The sequence below is a fragment of the Sturnira hondurensis genome, unplaced genomic scaffold, assembly GCF_014824575.4.
Source record: "Sturnira hondurensis isolate 20B ecotype Veracruz unplaced genomic scaffold, ASM1482457v3 Scaffold0018877, whole genome shotgun sequence".
NCBI classification, from domain to species: Eukaryota; Metazoa; Chordata; class Mammalia; order Chiroptera; family Phyllostomidae; genus Sturnira; species Sturnira hondurensis.
In genome coordinates this window covers 823,764-847,093 of record NW_028091508.1, presented here as the reverse complement: position 1 = coordinate 847,093, position 23,330 = coordinate 823,764, and the positions used below count along the sequence as shown (strand labels likewise).

The following is a 23,330-nucleotide window of genomic DNA, read 5'->3' as shown; positions in this document are numbered from 1 at the left end:
GCACAACTAGATTCAAATCTGGGTGAGCTGGCCCCAGAGTCCATGCTCTTAATGACTCACTGTACCGTCTCTTTGCATTCCTTCGCCTTGGTAAGCCTCCGCTCCTTTCTCCAAAAAGTAGAGCTGACGGCCTGCTATGCAGAGTGACTGAGAACTAAAAGCCACCAGTGCTCATAGAGCACTCAGCACTATGGCATCATTTCAACAAATGCAACATAAGCCCAAGGAAACATGATGGCCAAATCTACATATTAGTGGTCAAATCTCCAACCCAAGGCCTAGGTTCCTCAGGTCACAAAGGACACATTAAACTATGAACGTTTTCAGGAGAGCAGAGGGGACACAGAAGAGTTGAATGATGGTGTTTCTGCCCTTTAAATAGCTTTCAAATGAATTACGAAGATAAGAACACGGATAACTCTGCACATTCAACATTAACACAAACTCTGGAGGAGACTGCCCAAGTTTGAACTCACTGGCCAGTATGCAAACCTCGAGTGAGTTGCCTCTCAGAGACTACATTTCCTCATTCGTAAAAGAACACAAACTTACTGTGAGTGTAGTCACAGTAAAGTATTTAGTGCACTGCCTGGTACATGCAAGGCTCTCGGTCAGCTTTGGCCATGTAATTGTTATTAGTATTATTTAGCTTCCTCACCCACTGGGCCTCCACTTCTTTATTTGTTAGAAAAGAGGGTTGGGCCCTGGCTGGTATAGCTCAGTGGATTGAGCGCGGGCCTGCGAACCACAAGATCGCGGTTCGATTCCCAGTCAAGGGCACATGCCTGGGTTATAGGCCAGTTCCCAGTTCCTGGCAGGGGACGCACGAGAGGCAACTGTACATTGATATTTCTCTCCCTCTCTCCTTCCCTTCCCCTCTGAAGATAAATAAATAAAATCTTAAAAAAAAAAGAGGGCTGGATTAGGTATATTTGGGGATCCTTTCCTGATCTAACTCAATGGGTTCAGCACATGGATATCCTAGGGTTTAAGAATAACTCCATTAGGGGAAATGAAAACATGTTCACAGCTCTGGCCAATAGCTCAGTTGGTCAGAGTGCTGTCTCGATACACCAAGGTTGAGGGTTCAATCCCCAGTCAGGGCACATATGAGAGGAAACCAATGAATGCACAACTAAGTGGGAAAAAAATCAACAATTTTTTTCCTCTCTAAAATCAATTAAAAAACTTTTAAAAAAAGAAAACATGTTCACATAAAAACTAGTATATAAATGTTCACAGCAGTGAATCATAAGAGCCAAAAAGTAGAAAAAAGCTGAATGCCCATCCATGGATAAATGGATAAATAAGCAAAAGATGGTTACTTGGTCATAAAGACAATGAAGTACTGACATATGCTTCAACACAGATGAACTTTACACTAACTCAAAGCCAGTCATACAAGGCCCCAAATTGTAGAATTCCATTTACAATGTATGAAATGTCCAGAATAGGCAAACCACAGGGACAGAAAGTAGATTACTGGTTGCCAGGGCCTGAAGGTGGGGGAATATGGAATCACTGCTATAGATACTGAGTTTCATTTTGAAGCGATAGAAATGTTTTGGAATTAGAGTGGCGATGATTGCACAACATGGTGAGTATATTAAAATTCACTGAATTGTACACTCTGAAGTGGTAAATTTCATATTATGTGAATTGCATGTTTAAAAAAAAAGAAGAAGAATGACCCCTAAAGCAAGAAGCTCCAGTGATCAGCACTCTGGGTGCCTGGGAACCTGCCCTCTGCCTCACCACAATGCGGGGATAGGGACTGTGGGCCTCATTTATACAGTTATGATGGACCAGGGGCTCCGCACAGCTGGCACCTGTTCACTGCCACCCTTTGTGCCCAGTATAATGCCTGCATGTAATCAGAGTTCTCACCTGGCTTACATGGCATAACAGCTCTGCCCACACCCCTCATTACTCTGCTCTACTCACTGTGCTTGGGTCATACTGGCCTCCTGGCTGCTCCCCTAACACACCCAGCACTTTGCTTCCATGGGACCTTTGCATCTGCTGGTGCCTTGCTTTGAGCACTCTTCCCCTAGGTAACCACAGGGCTGGCTCCTCGCTTTGTGTAAGTCTCTGCTCTAGCATTACCTCCATAGCGAAGACCACCCTGTTTAAATAAGCATCCCTCTCTGAGTTCCCAAACCTGCTACCCTTTTCTTCATGAAAAGAATGATCTGTTTACCCATCTTCCCCTATTTACTGAGCACAGAGTCTCTGTTGGTGCTGGAACACTACCTGGGTCACAGTAAATGATTTTGGGTAAGGAATGCCTCTTTATTAAGCTACTCTTGACTGAGTAGCTGGTATAATCCTTTATGATAGAAGACAGAAATGAAATCAGATTCTGCCCTTTAGGAACCCAAAGTCCAGTTAATAATTTACCTGAGGTTAAAATACACATCTCAAAACAGTCTTAGTATTTTCTGTACTTTTTTCTTAGAGAGCTTAACTAGTCATACCTGTTCCAGCAGACAGGCAACTGTTCACCCAAGGAACACAAATATACCTTTCCTCGTCCTCCCTGAGCTTAGCTGTGTTCAGGATTAAACTTCCCACGAGATGATTGACTTCAGTTCCTCATTTGTAAAAGAACAAATGTGAGGCCACACACATTTTGTTTGGCTCATATAATGTGGTATTGAAAAAAATCCCCAAAACCTGAGCTCAGATTTAACAATGAAAGGCATTTGTTAAAAAACAACAAAAACCCTGGAATTTCGGTTCCTCTTGGAAGTCAGAAGATTTGACAAGCTGAGCCAGCATTCTCACTTACAAATAAGGGACTAGAATTTCTTCCAGCTTACCGCAGGTCTAGCATCCTCCGGGTCCATCTTATACTTGGTCTATTTTCTGCCTGCTCCCAAGGGGGCTTGAGATTCTGAGATAAGAACAGGAATCTCAAAACAGCCTTGGATCTTTTCTTCAGGCAACTTTGGCATCTTCTTAGGTGGCACCTGCTACCCAGGAAACACAATGTCCCATCTCTCTAAGAACTCCTCATTCTCCATCCTGGTGTCTGTGGGAGTGTAACGGGGTGCAGCCAAGAGGGGGGGCCCCAAAAAGTAGAAAAGGGATTTGGAATGGGGTCCAGAACTCAAGGTGTCCAGGAAATATTAGAGAGACATATAAGATGTCCTCACCCCTTCCCCCCCAAAGGTTGTGAGTTGGGGGAAGGGACAAATGGAGTAGGGCCTTTGAGAGTTGTTTTGTACAGCAACTGCTTTGCAGCTAACCTCTGGCATGGTCATTTAACCTATCCATAACCTTTAACTGGCTGCATAGATATGTTAAATAGCTGTGGCCATGCTCTGAGCCAAGGGGATGGAAAGGGACTCCCCCCACAAGATGTAACTGGGGGGCAGGTCCCACCCCCCTGCCCCCCTGCCCCTTACAGTGCCTGTTTGTGAGCTTGGAGAAGACTGGCTCCATGACATGGGGCCACCCCTGCCCAGACTCACAATGGCAGCCCAGTACACTTGGAATAATACAGGAATGCTGGCAGGTGTAACTGATTGTAGGAGTCGGAAATGGGGCTGCAGAGGAAGACTGGCACAGGAATTTAAAACCCAGACTCAGCAGCCATTGAGAGAAAGCCACAGGCAGCTGTGGGTGTGCAGAGAGAGGGCCACACGCAGCCAAGTAAGGGAGACAGCCATGAGGCTTTACCCAAGTGGGGACCCCTGCAACTGGCGTAGAGAGAATCACCATGTGGCTTTAGCAGAGAACTGCCACTAGGCTTTGGCAGAGTGGCAACGCCCCCCCCCGCCCCCCAGCTTTGGAGGAGAGTACCACGTGGCTTTGCCAGACTGGGGACCCCTTCCAGGCAGCTTAGGTGAAGAGGGAACCACGCAGTTTGGCTAGAATGCAGACCCCCACAGCTTTGGTGGAGAGAAGAACCGTGAAGTTTTGGCCAGAGTAGGGACCCCTGCAGCTTTGGTAGGAGAGGGCCACGTGGCCTGGGAAGCAGAAGAGACTTTGCCTGGAAAAATGGGTATGAAGAACTCTTGCCAGTAGGCCATGAGAGGTGCCACGTGGCTTTGGATTAATTAGAGATCCTGCCTGGATGACGACACAGCTGACAGTGCCAGCGGCCTGAAACACGGACATTTGCTTTTCCTGAAATATGGTACCCCAAATTAAGGCAGAGGGAGAAGGAAGCATTGTGGGTGTTTGTCAGTATCCAAAAGGACTTTGATATTTTAATAGGGACATTAGGTCACTACTTTAAGTCTGTATAGCATTAAATAAACATTTCCTTTTCACAAATCTCTGGCATTGAGAGATGTCTTTCCTATCTGGAGGTGGACATAATGAACCTGGGGGTTCCTTTCAGTAATAATATATCACTCTGGGCCCCCTTTGTTCTGTAACAGTTTTTGGCATCCCTGGGTGGGCCAAATAGTCGCCCCCCCCTTGGTGCCCTTTTGTTCTATAACAGGAGGACTACAGGCTCCTTTCCTAGCCAGTCTCACCTGCCCACTCCAGCATGTCCTCAATATTGTCTGCTGCCCCAGGCACAAGGCGGGACTGGTCCGTGTCCTCCAGCCGCAGGATAAAGCTCCCTCCAAATTTCTTGGCAAAGATGTAGTTGTACAAGGCAGTGCGGAGGCCACCCAGATGCAAAAAGCCTGGTAGAAAAAGAGAACAGTTCAGACAAGACGGTAACATGACCTGATAAGCCTCAGTCCAGGGGCAGACGAGCTCTGCTTGTGATAGAACATCTCCATGAATACCAAAGCCCAAGAAACCACCAGCTCTGCCCCATCTCTCTAGCTTGCACCTAGACAGTTAGACTGCCATAGAAGAGGACAAGGTGGTGACTTCTTTAGCCTCTTTCTGGAAGAAGACCACCCAAGTTTTGGAGCATGTCATTTTGTAAAAAGGCTCCAACTCCTCAAAAATGCACCCATCATTCTACTTTAAGATTTGCCTCAAGGTCAAGTTTTACCCAAAGGAGAAGCAGCAGAGGCTTATTCACTGAAAGCATCATTACATGTTACATGCAAATTCAATGATGTGCTTGAGGAAAAATGACAAATTAAAAATACTGTAAAACGGCCCTGGCTGGCGTAGCTCAGAGCACGGGCCTATGAAGCAAAGGATCACCGGTTCGATTCTCAGTCAGGGCATGTGCCTGGGTTGCAGACCAGGTCCCCAGTAGGGGATACATGAGAGGCAACCACACACTGATGTTTCTCTCCCACTTTCTCCTTCCCTTCCCCTCTCTCTAAAAATAATAAAATATTAAAAACAAATACCGTAAAACGATATTTTCCATACATTCTCTATGCATTGCCATGACTATCCATAGCATACATTTTGAATTTTGTCTATTTGAGATTTTTACCTCAAGTGTTGGCTTTAAACGCTAACCACAAGTAACATATGATTCTGTGATTATTTCTTGTCACCTGAATTCAAACTCCTAAGATTTTACTTTCCTGTCATTCCTGACTGAAAACAAAGTTAACAATTTTCCCAGGGCTGTTATTTCCTACTTTCTTTGGTTTAGCCCACAGCACTGTCTGCACAAGGAACTCATCTGCACCTTCAAGTACAGGAGGTGGCACAGGACTGGTAAAGCTCCCTGGTGTCACAGTCTCATTTTAACACTGATTATGTGACTTGCAGTTACTGCAAGTCCGCCACAAAACCAGTGGTCCCAAGATAAAAGACAGGGGTCCAGGAGTTGAAAGCCAGACCTCTTACGTGAAACAAACCTGGATTTAAATTCTGCATCCACCATTAATTGCTATCCTTTGGGCGCTTTAACTGGTATGAGCTCCAACACCCTCATCTACTACAGGGATTAAAAACAAAAAAATAGAGGCCTGGCTAGTGTGATTCAGTGGATTAAGAACCAGAGTGTGGACCAAAAGGTCACTGGTTTGATTCTCATAGCACAAGCCTGAGTTGTGGGCCACATTTCTAGTAGAGGTCGCACAAGAGGCAACCACACACTGATGTTTCTCTCCCTCTATTTCTCCCTCTCTTCCCCTGTCTAAAAGTGAATAAATAAAATCTTAAAAGGTCCGCCCGTGGACCCGTTACTGCCTCTGTAAAATGGGGTAATGCTGCCCTCTCCCAGTCAGACTTCACCGGAACATCTGGGGGCGGGTACGCGACAAAGGGTCTCGGCCTGCAGCTTCACGTCCGCCAAGTTACCTGTGGGGCTGGGGGCGAACCGCACCCGCACTGGAGCCCCAGAATCAGTGCCTAGGCTAGCCTCGCACGGTCGCAAGGAGCGCCCCAAGACTCCCGGGGTCCTCCCCAGCTGCAAAAGCCTCCTCAGGAGCACCTCCATGTGCGGTGGACTCGCCCACGAGACCTCCATGAATCACTTCCGGGAACTCCTCCAAGCCAACGCTCTTCCTCCGCAGAGGTCCCCAACCTCACGCCTTAAAGGCGCAGACCGGTGTGCCTGCGAACCCACAACCCTGGTACGGCTGAGGCCCCGCTCGGCCTCTAGGGGGCGGAGCCAATCGAGTGGGCGATTTTCCAGGTCCTCCTGTCTCCGCCGCGGAAAGGTGAAGCGTGGCAGGGGCCGGGCCCAGGAAGCGGAGGAGGCGGGTCTCCATAGAAACCTCCACCTGTTTCCGGCCAGTCTGAGCGAGATTAGGGGCTGCCTCGGGGGCCAATCTCCGCCAGGTCTCCTTTTCCCAGCGGTCCCTGCGAGCGCGGTGGGTGTTGTACACAATCATCATGGCGGCTGCCGGGTCCCCGGATGGTGAGTGTGGCGGGATGGAGGGCGCCTGGGTTGGACGGGAGTGGAGCGGTTTCTTTTTGGGGACGTGGCCTGGCCCGGGGTGGGGGTTCTGGGGAGAAGATTCCTGGTTCGGGAGCTGGGGTGCGGCGGCGCCCGGGCGGAGTCCGGCCCCAGGCCCAGCCCGAGGCGAGCGCCCACCCCTGACCCCCTTGCAGGCATGGAGGAGGCTGGCATGGACACTGAGGCTGAGACCGTGGCGGCCGAGGCGCCCGCGCGGCCCCTCAACTGCGTGGAGGTTGAAGCCGCAGCGGGCGTGGGGGCGGCGACCGAGGACACCTGTGCTGCGCGAAGCAGCCTGCAGCCGGCCCCGGCCCAGCCCCCTGGGGACCCCGCGGCCCAGGCCTCGGTCAGCAATGGCGAGGATGCGGGCGGCGGCGGCACGGGAAGGGAGTTGGTGGACCTGAAGATCATCTGGAACAAGACTAAGCACGACGTGAAAATTCCTTTGGACAGCACAGGCTCCGAGCTGAAACAGAAGATTCACTCGATTACAGGTAATCCCCATGGCACGACAGCCACAGCCGCTTTCCCCACCTCTCCTGCAATTCCTAGTGCTTACACTCTGCTAGTACCGTGCTGGCCGCTGTTCCAGTATCAGCTCTGTCCGTGCTCACATCAGTTCTCCGAAGTGGGCACTAGGATGCCCATTACTCAGATAGGCAAAATGAGTCCTGGTATTGTAAAGCTAGTAAGTTGCCGAGCTGGAATTGAGGCCCAGGCCCAAAGCTTCTAATTTGTGTTGCATGGATATTTCTAATAAAAATCACTTAAGGCTCTTCTTAAACTTACAGTTTCCAGCTCCCTTTCCATGGAAATTTTGATTCAGTAGGCCTGGAATGTGGCCAGGAGTTTATTTTTAGCAAGTACCAGGTAATTCTCATGAGGGAAGTTTAGGAAACAGTGCTGGTGACCATCATGCTGGTCCCTTCACAAGTATTCCTGTTACTTAATTTTTTCTTGTTTTACAGCGTTTTGCCATCTGAAATCATTTCTTTTTTAAGCTTTTCCCCCGTAGCCTGTAAGCTCCATAAAAAAGCAGCTTGATCCTTACTGGGTTTTGTATCCCTGAGGCCTGTGGACTCTCACCTAATATTTGAGCAAAGAGAAGATTGAGAAATAATTTGGAATGAATGACAGCTAATATTTATTGTACAATTACTGAATACCAGGCGCTGCACTAAGTACTGTTTTCCCTGTCTTGTGATCTTTAAAACAAGTACATATAGAGGGAGCTCCTGTCATCAGTAGTATAAAGTTCTAGAAACTGAGGCTGAGACAGGTTGTGAATTGCTCAAGTGTGCAAAAATAAGAGTGGTAGAGCAATATTCACTTTGGGGTCTGTTGCCAAAGAGCCCTGGTCTAAGTATGTTTTTTGATTCATTCTTTCACTGTTTGCTACCTTTTCCCAAGGTCTCCCACCAGCCATGCAGAAAGTCATGTATAAGGGACTTGTCCCTGAAGATAAGACGTTGAGGGAAATAAAGGTGGCCAGCGGAGCCAAGATCATGGTGGTTGGCTCCACAATAAATGATGTTTTAGCAGTAAACACACCCAAAGACTCTGCGCAACAGGATGCCAAGGCTGAAGAGAACAAGAAGGAGCCACTGTGCAGGCAGAAAGTGAGTTTGTCCTGATTGCTAGTCCTGGGAAGTTTGAGGCTTTGTCCTCTGGAGCCGTGGTTGGTGATATTCTCCCTAGAATAAGCTCCTTTTTGGACAGGGCCCATGATGGAAATTTATGGCAGCAGTTGGGTGCGGCTGGCTGTTGAGTGGAGGTGACAACTACCTGAGATTTGCAACTTTGTCTCATCTGGCGGGTCAGTGTGTCTCAAGTCTATCTACTTTAGGATAAGGCCTTTGCAAAGGCAGGCTTCAGAATTAGATATGGGTTTCTCTTCTGTTCATTGCCAGCCAGAGAAAAATGCTATTGCTAGAACCAACTCCCCATTTTGCGCAAGTGCTTACATTTGTTTTTTGGTGTTGCTTCCCCCAAGTTAAGTCCATTTCTGGAAAGGCATGAAAATTAGTAGCTTTCAGAGGTTCCTCTAAAACTGAGCATTTCAGGAAGCCAAATTAAACTCACTAGAAAGATAACTGTGCTGATTTTTTCCCCCTCTCCTGGTCTGTGAAATGGGGGCCTGATTTTTCATATTCTCTGTGGCCCAGTTTGGAGCTGGTTGGAAGAGCCATCACTTGTAATCTTAATTATCCAGTAAACACCAGCTATTGTTAGGCAGCCTCCTGGACACTCTTAGTAGTGTTCCAGGAAAATAGGTATTCTCATCCTAACCTGTGCCCTGAGTAGAGTGGACCAGCTGGAACCAACATTTAGTGATCATAGGCACCCAGGCATATGACCAAGAGTGCAAGAAGGACACAAATTTCTTTCACAGGCTCATATTCCCTTATATGTGCTTCCAGGCCTTCAAAACATATTTTTCTAAATATGGCAACAGAACCTGACAAGCATTAGTGTGAATATTCATGTTTTGCCATAGAAATGTTAATGTGTATGGTGACAAGGTGCTGCCCCAGAATACATGGAGGAAATTACATAATGTATTTTAAAACTACATTACATTTATAAAATCCCTAAAAATTTTGGGTTTTATAAACATTCAAAGCAGTCTGCCTGTAGCATTTCAGATAAGGGGTTATAAACATATTAACATCTAGAAGGTGTTTATTTGGACACTTGGACACAAATATGGGGTTATAAAGTCTTGTAACCAATGGAGTTCATTTCCATTTTCCTGTTTTCTCCGCCATGTGTGTGAAATGTCAAGTATGAGAATGCAGACGTGAGTGAGCATTCCCACTGGCCACACCCTGGGAGAACACATGCCTCTTAAATACAGGTTTTGAGTTACCAATGCTAGCTTAACAGACTTTGAACTGTTTTCCACAGTGCAAGGGAAATTTTTCAATGGATACTTGTGAGGTATGAGTTAAATTCAGCTTGTAATCCATGCTGCTGTTTCATTAATGCCAGTTATGAGGCATAACATGTCCTCATGAGAATGACCCATCCTCGTGACTTTTTATTAGCTCTTCAGGACTCTAGGGCTGATATATAGGGGACCCTTTGCTAGCAGTCTGGCAGTGTTGACTTTATTACTACTGAGGGTTTCTGCCATGCCAGTGATGTTTTGAGCTGGCTAATGGTCACCTACTGCTTAAATTTGGTTAATTTTTTTACTCTCTGCCTACTCATTGCCCTGTAGTTCTAGCTTTACTAAAGTATCTTTACCTGTATAGCCACAGATAGGGCAGAAGTAAGATTCCAGCGTGTGGGCTCGTCAGGAGCTGTCTCAGGGGCCTTGAGCCTTACTGGAACCCATAAGGAGCTGCCTCAAACTCCTGGGGTGGGCTGGGTTAGAGTCTTCTTAATGTCAGACTATAGAGTATCAGTATTTATCTTTGGAGATGTGGTTCTTCAGACTTTCAGTCTAGTTGGGGTCGAGGGTGAGGCAGCGGGGAAAACTTCTGCAGTAGATGAGTCTTCATTTGTGGAGGAAATGTCCCTTTAGGCAGTTAGGCTGATTGTTAGTAACGGTAGAGTGTCTTTGGTAGTTTAAAGTTGACAGAGTGCTGTCATTTTTGTACCTGTCTTGAGAGTAACACCCTTTGTGGCGCTCTCAGCTCGATGTTGAATCCTTTCAGTGGTGAGTTGGGGAGGGGAAGAAGAAGATTTTCTTCAAATTAGCAGTCTGGAAATCTTGCTTTCTTTAGAACTTTGAGGTCTAGTGTGATAGACATATGTGGCTGATTAAAATTCAGTGAAACTGAGGATTCGTTTTCTCTGTCCTACTAGCCTTATTTCAAGTGCTTAATAGCCACACGTTTCCATCAACACAAAGTTCTGCTGGACAGCACTGTTTTGTAGTGTCAGAGGACCCATCTGTAGACAGTACGAGCTTTTGAACCAGAACATTAAGGCTTGCTTTCTTCATCCTGTTTTTCAGAGGTAGTAGCATGACAAAAATGCAATCAACTTTCATTTAATGATCCCTTCTGACTTATGTTATAGCAACACAGGAAAGTGTTGGATAAAGGAAAACCTGAAGATGTGATGCCATCTGTTAAGGGGGCCCAGGTAAGCCATTCTCCTTCGTGAGCATTCTGAAAACTAGGTCCACCTGACTTTTTGAGTTTCCTGTGCTCTCGTCCTGGCTTCCTGTCCCTTCTCCTGTTTTGTCCTACTTTGTTTGTGGTCCCTTCCTCTCTTACCACACTCTTGTGCCTCCAGGAGCGCCTCCCTACGGTCCCCTTGTCCGGCATGTACAATAAGTCTGGAGGAAAAGTGAGACTCACCTTTAAGCTAGAACAAGACCAACTGTGGATCGGCACTAAAGGTACATGTTACCGCTTGCAGCCTCTTCCTGACTTACTACTACCTCTGGTGCCCAGCAGTACTCAGTTCTGCTCCTCATGCTGAAATCTCCACTGTGCTTTGCATGCCCTTGGCTTTTGGTTTTGCTTTTGTTTATATTTATATTTATATATATAAATATAATTATTATCATTATTTATTTTATTTTATTTAGGTTTTAGATACCTACCTCTGTTTGGACCCTTTTCCCTCCTTTTCAGTCTGATCTCAGGGCCAATATATCATACTGGTTCTCTGGGTGTACCCCAAAACCAGAGTTCTTGGGTATATGGCCTGAGGGACAGGTCTGGTCCACAGACAAGGGTTTTATCTGTTTACACACAATCTGTTGAGATTTGCCCTGACCAGTGTAGCTCAATGGGTTGGGTGTCATGCTGCAAACTGAGAGGTCACTGGTTCAATTCCCAGTCAGGGCTCATCCCTGGGTTGCTGGTCAGGGAACATATGAGAGGCAGCCAATTGGATGTTTCTCTCTTGCATCATTTCTTTCCCTCCCTCCTCTCTCTAAAAATAAATAAATAAAATCTCTTTTTAAAAAAGCCTGGAGATTTCACTTGATCTGATTTTTGGCTCCTCTTGAAAAAAATAAAAAGATCCAGCCAGTCTGATCCTGCATGCTCACATGGTAAGCAGCAGCTGGAGCCAAGTAGTAGTTCCACATGGGCATGGCTAACCATTCTCACTGGCTCAGTTAGCCTATATGTAGCCAACATCTTTCATTTACATTGCCCACCTGGCCCCCACAGATGGGAGTTTGCCCTTGTGCTAGCTGCAGTTTTCCTGGTACTGGGAACCTGCCCTCTCCTTACGCCTCAACCTGGTAGCTCTTTGCATACCCCCACCAACCCCCACCTGTGCTCACTGGGTCAGGCTTGCTTTTTGCTGGGAAGTGTCTCTATATTCCCACTTTCTTCCCCCCCGATGGATCGAAGTTTCATCAGTTACACTCCAGAATTACCTGGGTCTCTTTCTTTGCCATTTCATCCTGCTGCTTAAGACTCTTAGCGTCTCTAAACTTGGTCCATGAAAGAAGTTAACCTGTTTCCCAGACCCATTTCTGGTCTCTTCTGTCCTGCCCATCTTTTGTACTATTTTTTTATCACTGGTTATTGTGCTCAAAAACCTCTGGCTCTTTAAGGCCAAGTTCAAATGCCTAACCATAGTGTTCAGTGTTCTCAATGATGGAACCCCAGTTTAAATTTTTGACCTAGCTTCCTGCCCTGCTTGCCTTGTCACACGGTGTGTATTCGAGCTGCACCACTCACTGAACTTCCCCCACATGCTCTGCACAGCTGTGTCTTTGCTTATGCTGTGCATTTACCTGCAAGCCTTTTCCCCATTCCTTGTTATAATAAAATCTTCCAAGGCCCTACTTAAATGTCCTCCTGATGAGCCTTCCCTGACACCCCCCCTCTCACCCTGCTGCTGTGTTCATAAAACACTTCATTTGTGTCCCCAGAGCACTCATTACTCTCTGACTTATCTGTCCCCTGTTAGATTCCAGAGGGGACCAAACATGCCTAACTCACCTGTTTCTGCCAGTACTGTAGGTGTTCAGTGTTTGAGGTAAAGTCTAAAGAGAAGTACAGGGGATTTCATCCTCTGAGGCTAATTGGGTTCAGGGACAGGCCATTAGTGTGATTCTGCTTCACATGGGACCAAAGTTTTATGGAAAATAAACAGGGTTGGGGTCATGGAGTGAGATTTTNACTTCATTTGTGTCCCCAGAGCACTCATTACTCTCTGACTTATCTGTCCCCTGTTAGATTCCAGAGGGGACCAAACATGCCTAACTCACCTGTTTCTGCCAGTACTGTAGGTGTTCAGTGTTTGAGGTAAAGTCTAAAGAGAAGTACAGGGGATTTCATCCTCTGAGGCTAATTGGTTTCAGGGACAGGCCATTAGCGTGATTCTGCTTCACATGGGACCAAAGTTTTATGGAAAATAAACAGGGTTGGGGTCATGGAGTGAGATTTTTATTGTCTAAAATATTCTTGTTTTCATCCTCATCTTGGTTCTGAAAGGGAACAAAGACATGCCTGAAACGCTTAAGTTTTCAAATGATTGTGTGGTAACCCGCTGTATTCTTTCACCTTTGATTCTAATTGCATGATCAGAATAAGTTTTGCAAACTAAGGGCTCCCCAGTTCTTCCAAGGGCCTTTGACCTCTTTAATAGGCCTTTTTCTTCTGCAGAGCTGATCCTGTCATCCCCTGTTGGTTCTTTATTTGTGAGCTGCCCGCTTCTGTCAGCTCCTCACTTCTCCATGACTTGGCAGGTGGTTGGGCATAGTCCTCCATCATCATATTGACTCGCTAAAGCTCTGCTTCTTCCATTCTGGTGGCTGAATGGAAGGCAGTGGCTAAGGCTCATCCAGAAGGACACCAGTGGCCCAGAGGGTGGGTGTGCCCGGGCAGTCTGGATGAGAAGTTCATCTGTTCATGCTGGTTGGTTCCTCAGGGAATGCTTCTGTGTTAGGAAGTCTTGTAGGAAACACATCCCGACGGCAGGGACTTAAGAGAATCTGCTGTGCCTGTGTTGGAGGTCTGCTTTAGCTTGAGGGAGCAGCCACCCTCCCACTTTGGCATTAAGGAGAGCTCTGGAAGAACCTCAGTGCGTTAGTGCATCACAGCTATTGGGAGCCGCCTAAGTCATCAGCCTTCCTGGAGAGTGTGGCCATCAACTCATGCCTTCCTTCAGGGGTTGGCCACAGCTGAGATTTTCACTACCACCCAGAAGCCCTGCATCAGTCTAGTTCGCCTGGCGCTCTTCTCACCTGCCCATGAATCTTGTCACCTGAGTGTCATAAGCAGTCCCACAGAGGACAGCTCATTCTGAGAGTTGGCTCTCAGCCACTGGCTTCATCTTCCTGCTAGCCAGACACTGCCGTCAGCCTCTTTCTAGCAGCTAGTCAGCCTTTCTGAGGGGTGCTTTACTGAGGGATACAGGTAAACTGGTCGCTTGTGTGGCAGGTAGGACTCAAGCCTCAGGCCTAGTGGAGTGAGAAGAACAGGCTCTCAGTAGGAAGCATGAACGGCAAGCATGGGGAGTACTACCGCTGCCTTGGGGGCTCCTGTGTCCTGTTGGTAGGGATGTGGCATCTGTATTCTAGCTGTTTGTCACTCATGAGCATGGACCCCAGGAGTGTTATATCGCACATTTTTTTCAAAAAGGCAGAAATCTATATTTTTATATGAAAATCGCTGGACATTTCAAGTTGGTGGTGTGTCAAGAAGTTTTCATCTTAAAGACATAGTTGGTCAGGTCTTGCCTGTGGGTCACTGTTTTTGAGCCACTGAAAGTCAGAACTTGAATATCTTCAGTTCCACTCTCCCCGCCCCCAATTTTCATAGACCAAGGCCCACAGAACAGAAATAAAATGTCTCAACTCATCAACTAGACTAGAACCTTGGCCTCTAAATTCCCAGTTCTTTTGTCAAGTTACTGTTTTCAGATTATACCTTTTCCAGAGTTTTCTTTCTACAAAGGCTTTAATGTTTTTGTGTTTAAGATTTTATTTATCTATTTAGAGAGAGGGTGGATAGGGAGAAAGGGAGAGAAACATCGATGCAGAGGAGAAACATTAATTAGTTGCCTCTTGCACACACCTCAACCAGGGACCAGGCCTGCAACCCAGGCATGTGACCTGACTAGGAACTGAACTGGTGACCTTTTTGCTTTCCAGGACAGTGCCCAGCCAAATGAGCCACAATGGCAAGGGTGCCTTTAATGTTTTTTTTAAAACTTGGTTTAACTGTTTGCTGAGCGATTCTCCCCTTCCTGGGTGTGTGCTGCTTCTGGGTGGTGGTTTCCTGGTGGCAGGCACTCTGTACCTCTCCTTCCATCATCCCCTCCTGCTACCCATGCTCACTGCCAACAGTCTCCGCTTTCTGCAGGCATCGCTTGTTGCTACCACTTGCATACCTGGCACCCTTAAACTTTTACTGCAAAATGTTTTCTGACCCTGTGTGCCAAATGGTATCTTAAGTGTTAATTGTAAGAGGGTGTAAATGTTTTAAGAGAACTTTTAAGCATGTGTATATGAAAGGGTAGGGGATCACAGGAGGGATGGTGGGAGGGCAAGTGAGTAGGATCTTTGGACAGAGACTGGTCATACATCCCCAACAGTCCTCCCTTTGCTGGGGAGCCCCAGGGGCTCCATAGTGTCTCTTTGCTCCTGGTCCTCTTGCCGGTCCCAGGCACCAAAGGTGCTGGACTTGGGCACTAAGAGTGCAGTGGAATTTCTTGAGTATTTATTAATTATTAGACTTTTAAAAATAATACTGTGAAAGAGATACCTCTGTCCTCAGAGACCTTTACCATTGCCACATCCTGATCAAAATTTGTTCCTAAGAAGTTCCCAGCTCCCATGCAGGACTCCAGGAGCTGTGAGAAGTTGCTGTCCCATCATCCCTAGAGGTCATGAGTGTTTTGAGCTTACAGTAGGCTCCAAAGCTACTAGCCCTGACTAGGGACTGCTGAGTCACAGGAGTAGAACAGGAGAGCCTTTGAATAATGATCATCATTCCTCTCAACCTAGAGCGGACTGAGAAATTACCCATGGGCTCCATTAAAAATGTGGTCAGTGAACCCATCGAAGGACATGAAGACTACCACATGATGGTAAGTAGCTGGTGTGCTGTGGCCTCTCTTGGCTCCCGCTTTTGCTCCTCTAGCAGGCACTGGGGTGACCTGAGGAGGACACTCAGTATTCAGGAGATGCATGGTCTCAGACATTCATTTCCTTCATTTACTTATAACTTAGTCTGTGACCTAGTCCTAGTTCTCTCTTATTTTGCAGCAACTCCCCTACCTTCCCACAGTTTAAATGGGATACGTTGGATCTCTTTTGCCTTCCTTTTAGTTGTAATACTTTGTTTTTAGACCAGGAGAATAAATGTAACGAGAAAGAGTGGTTTGTGGGTTTTCATTGAACTTTTCTGACATATAGAATAAAACTTCCCACTAGTCTTGGTTTTTGGGCCACCATGCCTTCCCCCTCTGGGATGGTGTTGCCCTTCCCAGGCTGTAGCTGTCAGGTGGCCGGGCTCCTGTAGGGAGGCTGGGTCTGTGGACATCGTCCTTATGGAGGTCGTGTCGAATGGCACCGCTGTTTTCCCGAGACACAATGTTGGCAGACGTGCTCAAGTCTGCAGAATGAAGCAAGAGTTCAGTGATGAACTGAGCAGCTTAGACATACCCCTTCTACTTCCCAGCACTGTTTGGAGGGGCCACTTTTTTTTAAAGACTTTATTTATTTATTTTTAGAGAGAGGGGAAGGGAGGGAGAAAGAGGGAGAGAAACATTGCTGCCTTTTGCACACGCCCCAGCTGGGGACCGGCCTGCAACCCAAGCACGTGTCCCGACTGGGAATTGAACTAGCGACCTTTCACTTTGCAGGATGACATTCAACCAACGGAGCCACACTTAGTCAGGGCTGGAGAGGCCCCTTTAAAAATTAAGTTAGTCAGTCACCCAAACTTTGAAATTGCTATGACATGGAACTGACCTGAGCAGTGACAGAGTGAGGGTGGTTGCCTGCCATTCTCTCTCTGAGGAGGCAGATTTTTCAATGCCCAAATATAAGATATGTTGGCTCTATCTTGGAGAAGGAGCAGTAGTGGTCTGACCGGTGTGTGGTGTCACACAAAGTCCATGGCAGACAGAGATGTTGGAAGAGCCCAGAAAAAGGGGATCTACCATCATGGCAGCTCTGTGTAGAGAGATGGCAGATACCTGTACTTTAGAAGAGGTCTGTCATCTGTCTGTCCTGTCCCCTCTCCTGCCATGCCTGTCAGTTCAGCTGGGAGGCCTGGAAACAAGGCTGTGGCTGGGTTGGCAGAGCTCCTAGGTGGCTCTGAGCCCGTGGTGACGACACCCTGGGGCTGCTTTGGGGCCCTCTGGTAACTCTTCCACCCCTGGTCTCAGTGGTCTTTAAAGGACTGCAGGTGAATTGTTCTGTTGCTCAGTTATTTTTTTTTTTTGAAAGTTGGGTTTTAATATTTTTATCTGGTCTCCTGCATTGCCCTTTGAAGCATTTGTCTTCTCAGTTTGCAGCTCCAGTTTTCATGCAGCCTGGTGAAAAGAGTTTACAGAAGCTGAGTGTGCCAGTTTAAACCTCTTAAGTGATTGGTGGTGTGGCTGAGCAGTGCCTTAGCTTTCATTTAAATGCTCTTTTTTTTCTGGGATCGATTCTGACAGCAAATGGCTCTGATCACCTTTCTCTTCTCTAAACATTTATTAATTAGTACCTTTACCTTTGTCCTAATTAACATATTTCCCTCTTTGCAGATGCCATTTCACTAGGTAGATTAACATGTCAGAGGTCACAGTAGAAGGGGGTAGCTGTGCTTTGTTATTTTTAGAGAAATCTTTAAAAATACAGGAAAGAACAGTGAGTACTATAATAAATCCGTATATCTGTCACCAAGAAATGACAGTTGTAAATATTTTGTGACTTTCTTTGAATCACTTTTTAATAAAAGAAAATTTACCAACAGTGAATTCATCCCTATTCTCCCCTTCCCCACTACCCTCTATCACATGGATCTTCCCTGCTCTGCTTTTGTTTTCATGTATGTCCATGAACAAGCTTCAGTACTGTTTTGTGTTTTTTCAGTTTTCATAAGTGGTATCATGGTATGTATCGTTCTGCAGCTTGCTTTTTTGATTCGACATTATGATCTGTCTGTTATTCACCATAGATCCAGTTCATACCTTTTAAAAGTGATCCAATGTTCATATGAATAGGCCATGTCACTTTTAATTTTGCATTCCCTCACTGGTGGGTATGTAGGTTGTCTCCAGTTTTTTACCATTTCTGGCAGTGCTGCTTTGAACGTTCATTCCTTGTGCATGCGTGGCAGTTTTTCTAGGGCAGCGGTTCCCAAATGGATCTCTGGATCAGCAGTGTCACATCGCCTGGGACTCGGTACAATTACAGACTCTCAGGCTTCACCTAGCCCTGCAAGTGGCTCTGATGTACATGCGGGTTTGGGAACCACTGCTCTAGGGTCGGCTGTGTTTATATCCCTCTTGCTGCTGCTGCTGCTTTGTTTGTTTGGGGGTGTGTTTTTATTTATTTTTTTTGAGGGGTGGCAAGAGAATGCTCGCCACATGCAGGTTTTTCCTCCTCTTTTTAAGTCTCTTTTCAGCCCTCCCCTGTGTTTGTTGTGCTGCTGCTCAGTCTCCCAACCTCTGAAGTGTTGCTTGGTTTTCCTTTTTCCCTTCCAGGCATTTCAGTTGGGCCCCACGGAAGCCTCTTACTACTGGGTGTACTGGGTTCCAACTCAATATGTGGATGCAATCAAAGACACTGTGCTGGGGAAGTGGCAGTATTTTTGAAAGCACTTTCACCTCTGGCCCAGGAGACTGACCCAAAGTGAAGGACATTGCTGGGAGAGGCCTGCAGCATCCCTGGATTTCAGAGTTCTGGAACTTTGTTCAAAAAACAATCTATATCCAATCTAAGGTGATGTGGTGACCGAAGCCAGAGGTGATGTTCTTTCACCCTTAGCTTAATTTTAACTTAAAATCACCAGTTCCCTTTCTTGCAGTCAGCTTCATACCATTTTTAAAGTCAGTACAGTGGAAATCAATAAATCTGAATTCCGAATGTGTTGTGTGGAATACTCTTAAGTGTGTTCAAGAATAGATCTGCTAAGGTTTTGTTTAGAAAGGAATGGTAAAAAGATTTCTGCTTTTTTTAAAGTGATTTTAACTGAAATATTTTCATAAATCTTTGGTTGTAAACATTTGGACTGTGTTGTGATGAGTTGGGTTATTTTTTTCCTTTTTCATATAAAATTGTATGCAAAGTGGGAGGGTTGGTAAGCCATATTTTTCTATTGATTCAGACTTAATTCTTTCTGTTTTTCATTTTCTCACTTCCTAGATTTGAGTTTTTATTTTGAAAACCCAAAGATGTCAGTTCCACTTTTGTACCTCATCACTGCTTCCCTTCCTGGCATCCCTCCTGCCGTGCTGCTGCTCTTGAGTGCGCAGTGGGAGGAAAGTGCTGAGATCTCGGGCAAGGAGCACTCACATGTGCCGTGGTGTCTGGTGAGCAGCAGAGTATTACACAGTGACTCTTGTCAAAACGTCTTGCCTTTTGGGCACTGATCAGTGAGTTATCTATAGCCCTCACCAAGTTGGTTTTGATGCCCAGCCTGCCAGACGTGTGCCTGGCTGTGCTGCTCCAAAAGCCACAGTTCCCAGGCTGCCACAGGCCTTCTTCAAGGAGGAGCCAGGTGGAAGACAGTTTATACAGCCATATATTCACGGGCCCATTATAGAAGTTTCAAGAAATTCTTAAGCAGTCCAATGATTATTTCAGTACACTTCTCCATTTGTTCCTTCTTCTCATGTGTTGTTTTCAAGTGTCCTTCATTTCAGGTTCAGGGATGCTGCCTTTCTCAATAAAAAGACATCTGACCTAGTGGGTTGGCGATGTATTGGAACATCAAAAATGGGATAAATTGCTTTTGTGATTAGCTCACCCTCTTCTGGTTTTAGCCCTTATGTTCTTTGTACACGTGAACTCTGTTGTCTCCTTGTGGCTTGGTTGACTCTGAAATGAGGGAGAGTCTCTTGGTGAGCGGTATCCTTGTGCTATTTGCTGTTTTTCTGCTGCTGCCTTTGCAGTCCTCTCACTGACTGCAGGCTCTCAGAGCAAGGCTTGCCAAGAGAGTTTCCAAACCTGACATTTTGGATTCTAGGCTGTTCCCCTTATTTTGTGAAATGTATTAGCATGTGTGAGCCAGTTACTGATGGTATTCTGTACCCTTTCCTCTGAACTGTACTTCAGGAATCACCCAGTATAGACAGACTCATGCTTCTCATGGTGTAGTCATTTCCAAGTTAGGCATCTGGGCAGGAAGATCTGCACTTGTTTTTTGTGGGCATGAGTACACCCGTTGAAGTGTAGTGTCCAAGACACTGCCCATTTTCATTCTTAAAAATGGAACAGTAACTGCAGCCTCTCTGTGCTGTTGGCTGCGGCTCCTGCAGAAAACGGTGCTTCTGCTCTCCTGTTGCGCCTCTTCTACAGCTGACGGGTCTGCAGAGGACATGGTAATGGAGCAAGCAGGGTATTGTCTCAGTTTGTTGGCCAGTGCCCCTGTCCTGGAGACTTGTTCTGACAGTGCCACACACCACTTCTTTCTCTTGAAGCAGGTGTCTTCGTCCTCAGACTGGCCTCACACTGCTGCCCTCAGAGGCCCTTCCTGCCAGGTCTCCTCATTTTCCCTGTTTGTGTGGCTGCCATACCATGAGACCTCCCTTTCTCCCAATGAGAATGTCCCTGCTCCCCGAGAGCCAGACTGCTTCTCACTCAGGCTGGTATCATTTCAAGATAGGACCAAAGCCTGTGTGAGCCTTTTTATTTTAAGTACAATGGTGCTTTTTTCCTTACTTCAAAATACTATATATAAATAATGTAAATGATGTCTTTTCATATGGAGCTGTTTGATGGGGCTCACTGAACCTGCCAGAGCAGTCATGAGCTCTGGCTCCTGGGCCAATTTGCGTGGAGATCTAGCTGGAAGCCCTCAGAGAACAGAGGTGGATGGGACCAGAAGCCCTGGAAGAGGTGTTTAATTAGATCTGAGTCTGGGTCCCAGCAGTATTCACTGTCTCGTTCTCAGTCCTGTGAGTGGTCTCTTCCTTTTTTTTCTTACAGTCCAGAATGCACTGAGACTTCATCGGTGTTAGCAAGCTGGCGCACTCTCCCTTTAGGTGCATTGCAGTGTTACTGTGTCCTCAGGATGAGTTCTGTGCAATTCCTTCACTGTCAGAGGGGATCAGCTCTTCATCTGGGTTGTGACTTCCCTCATGGTGGCACAGGGCGTGTAGGTGGACCCAGGAAGCGCTGCCTCCAAGGGGCTCCAGTGTGCAGGGAGTGGTCTAGGGGCCTGGCATCTTTTCCCTGCAGGTGCTTCCCTGAGCCTCCTGATGGGCTGCTTTCTCTTCTGGAGTTTGTGCTGGAGGTCCTCCTACAGGTCTTTACTCACAGATGCTATCCTTCTTTCCCTCCCTGAGGCAACTTGGTGAATAATGACAAAGTGTAATCTGTGCTGAGGCCAGTCCCGCTCAGCTCTTGTATCAGTCAGCCTGATCAGAGAACTTACACTTGCCAGTTGCTGAACTCTTTGGTGTTAAGTATTTTACTTGATGATGGGCCTTCTGCAGGTAGTAGTAGCTCTTCTTAATGAGGTTGAACTGAGCTAAGCATGTACTTTCTTATAATTTGTGGACACAGAAGGCCAGTGAGGCCTCAGTAGGCTCCTTAGTTGCTGCTTTATCTTACAAGGGCCAAAGAGACTAACTGCCACATTGCCACGGCTCTGAAAACCTGTCATATTTCAGCCAGAAGGGGCTTGCTTTCTTCTTCTCTTACTGAACTATGTGTCTGGAAGAGCCATCTTGGGCTCTTGTTCTTGGCTAATCCTTTCTTTGCCAAGAGCAGGAAGAGAAGGAATTTGCCATAGACCATGCAAGGACAAGCCTTCTCTCCACCGTGTCTTCTGAGGGAGATCTCTCCCTTGCTCCATGCCTCTTTTCATGCCTGTTGTCTTGGAAAAGGATGGTCCCTTTGTTTAAGGCTTTGTAATGAAGTCACCTCTAGTTAGGATTGGCGTCTGTCTCTTAATAGGGCCTGGTGGTCTCTCAAGTCACAGGTGGTCAGGAGCCCTCCAGAGTACAGAACACCTGGTCCATTTACCTGCCAGGCTGAGTGGTTCTACTGCTTTCCAAATTTCAAGAATGTTTTTTTTTTTCTTAAAACAGTTCTCCAGAATGAATTGACAATATACGTAAGTACCATATTTCCTTGTGGTGTATGCTCTGTTCTGGTTTTTGTTTTTTAATCAAATGCCTGTTTGGGAAGAGATGAACATATTTAGTCTATTAGATTTACGCTGCTGGATTTTTTTTTTTAAGTGTAACCTGACTAGCTGTCTTATTGTTTATCCTGTAAGATTAGCCTATCAATTAAAGTTTGATAATTAATTGTGTGTCCTTTTTCCTTCCAATTCTTCATGCGCCTAATCCATATTTGGGGTTGACCAATGTTTGGAACCGGGCTTAGAGCCATTTTTTTTTTGCCAGCTGTGGTCAGTTGTTTTCCTGTCTTCTTTTATTTGGCTTTGAGTATATTCTGCAAAAAACAGTTGATAAAGGAATTTGATTTGATTTACCTCTGTATTAGTCAAAGTCACTGCCAAGGCCATGCTCCTGTTAATACAGTCCTCTCCTGCCCACTCTGACCTCCAGGTGTTGGGGGTGCCACCTCACTGTCCTTACACCTCCTGACTTATGCCTCGTGTGACATGACCCAGCCAAGTAGCCTAGGAGGACATGTTTAGTAACACACTGAGATGGAGTTCCAGTTCTTGCCACAGCCACAAAGACCTGGGAAGAGGGAGGGAGAAGGTCTATTACCAAAAAAAACAAAACCAGAATCCTTGGCATGAATAGTGATTATAGTTTGTTGGAACTAGTTTTGACCCAGTACCCCTCCCACTGGACCTCTCTCATCCTCCCCTACTTTGTAAATGTTCCCCAAAGTTCTGGTCCCATGGTCCCTTTCTGGCTCTTTTCCATTATTCCAGCACCTCATAATCTTGAAGCAACACTTAGTTCTGAGGGATCTGACCAGTGTGGGGGAGAGTGATGGTGGCACTGCTACATGCTGCACATTGCCAGGCACCCATCTCGAGAATCTGCTCTCTGCAGAGGGTCCGAATCTTATCCCAGTTCTGAATGGTTACTACAGGCACCTTTCAGAGGAATAGGGTGATTGACTCTTCTTGGGTGGAGAGGGAGGTGAACTGCAGTCCTAGTACACTACACCTTTGGGAGGGGTGTCTGCATTTTCTTAACTGTAGGTAACTAACAACCCTTTCTGCAAGGAGGATCCCACACGCCAGACAGTCATTAGGGCAAGAAGCAGTGAACTCTTCCTTGTGTCCAAGAGGTGGTCTGTTTAGCCTGTCTAGGAAGTGGAGGTGCCTGTCCCCCAGGAGCTCTGGGGTGACACCGCATGGCTGCTTTGAGCTGGAATTGACCTCTGCCTTTCCCTGGTTATCAAGGCTGTTTTCTGAAACCTTGTTAGCCAGTTCTACTCTCCTGATACAACTTTTCCTACTGTTTACCG

The 23,330-nt window shown here is 46.4% G+C and overlaps 2 protein-coding genes across 4 annotated transcripts in view; one reads left to right on the top strand and one right to left on the bottom strand.

The window, feature by feature from the left end:
- EARS2 (glutamyl-tRNA synthetase 2, mitochondrial) overlaps nt 1-6,426 on the bottom strand; it is a 28,328-nt gene extending 21,902 nt beyond the window's left edge. For both annotated transcript variants that reach the window (XM_037070664.1, XM_037070665.1), the window contains exons 1-2: nt 6,184-6,426; nt 4,491-4,646 (exon numbers count right to left, since the gene is read on the bottom strand). In XM_037070664.1, the coding sequence (XP_036926559.1) occupies nt 4,491-4,646; nt 6,184-6,352 (325 nt within the window). In that variant the 5' untranslated portion in view covers nt 6,353-6,426. The remainder of the gene's footprint in view (nt 1-4,490; nt 4,647-6,183) is intronic.
- A 118-nt stretch (nt 6,427-6,544) lies between these two features.
- UBFD1 (ubiquitin family domain containing 1) lies at nt 6,545-22,183 on the top strand. Of its 2 annotated transcripts, none has more exons than XM_037070666.1 (7): nt 6,545-6,745; nt 6,940-7,278; nt 8,195-8,403; nt 10,814-10,879; nt 11,033-11,138; nt 15,717-15,799; nt 18,410-22,183. In XM_037070666.1, exons 1-7 carry the CDS (start codon nt 6,721-6,723, stop codon nt 18,518-18,520), a joined length of 939 nt encoding a protein of 312 aa, XP_036926561.1. In that variant the 5' UTR covers nt 6,545-6,720; the 3' UTR covers nt 18,521-22,183. The 2 variants fall into 2 exon arrangements, with proteins under 2 accessions (XP_036926561.1, XP_036926562.1); XM_037070667.1 differs by lacking the exon at nt 18,410-22,183 and adding an exon at nt 17,796-17,819.
- Nucleotides 22,184-23,330: the final 1,147 nt, after the last annotated feature.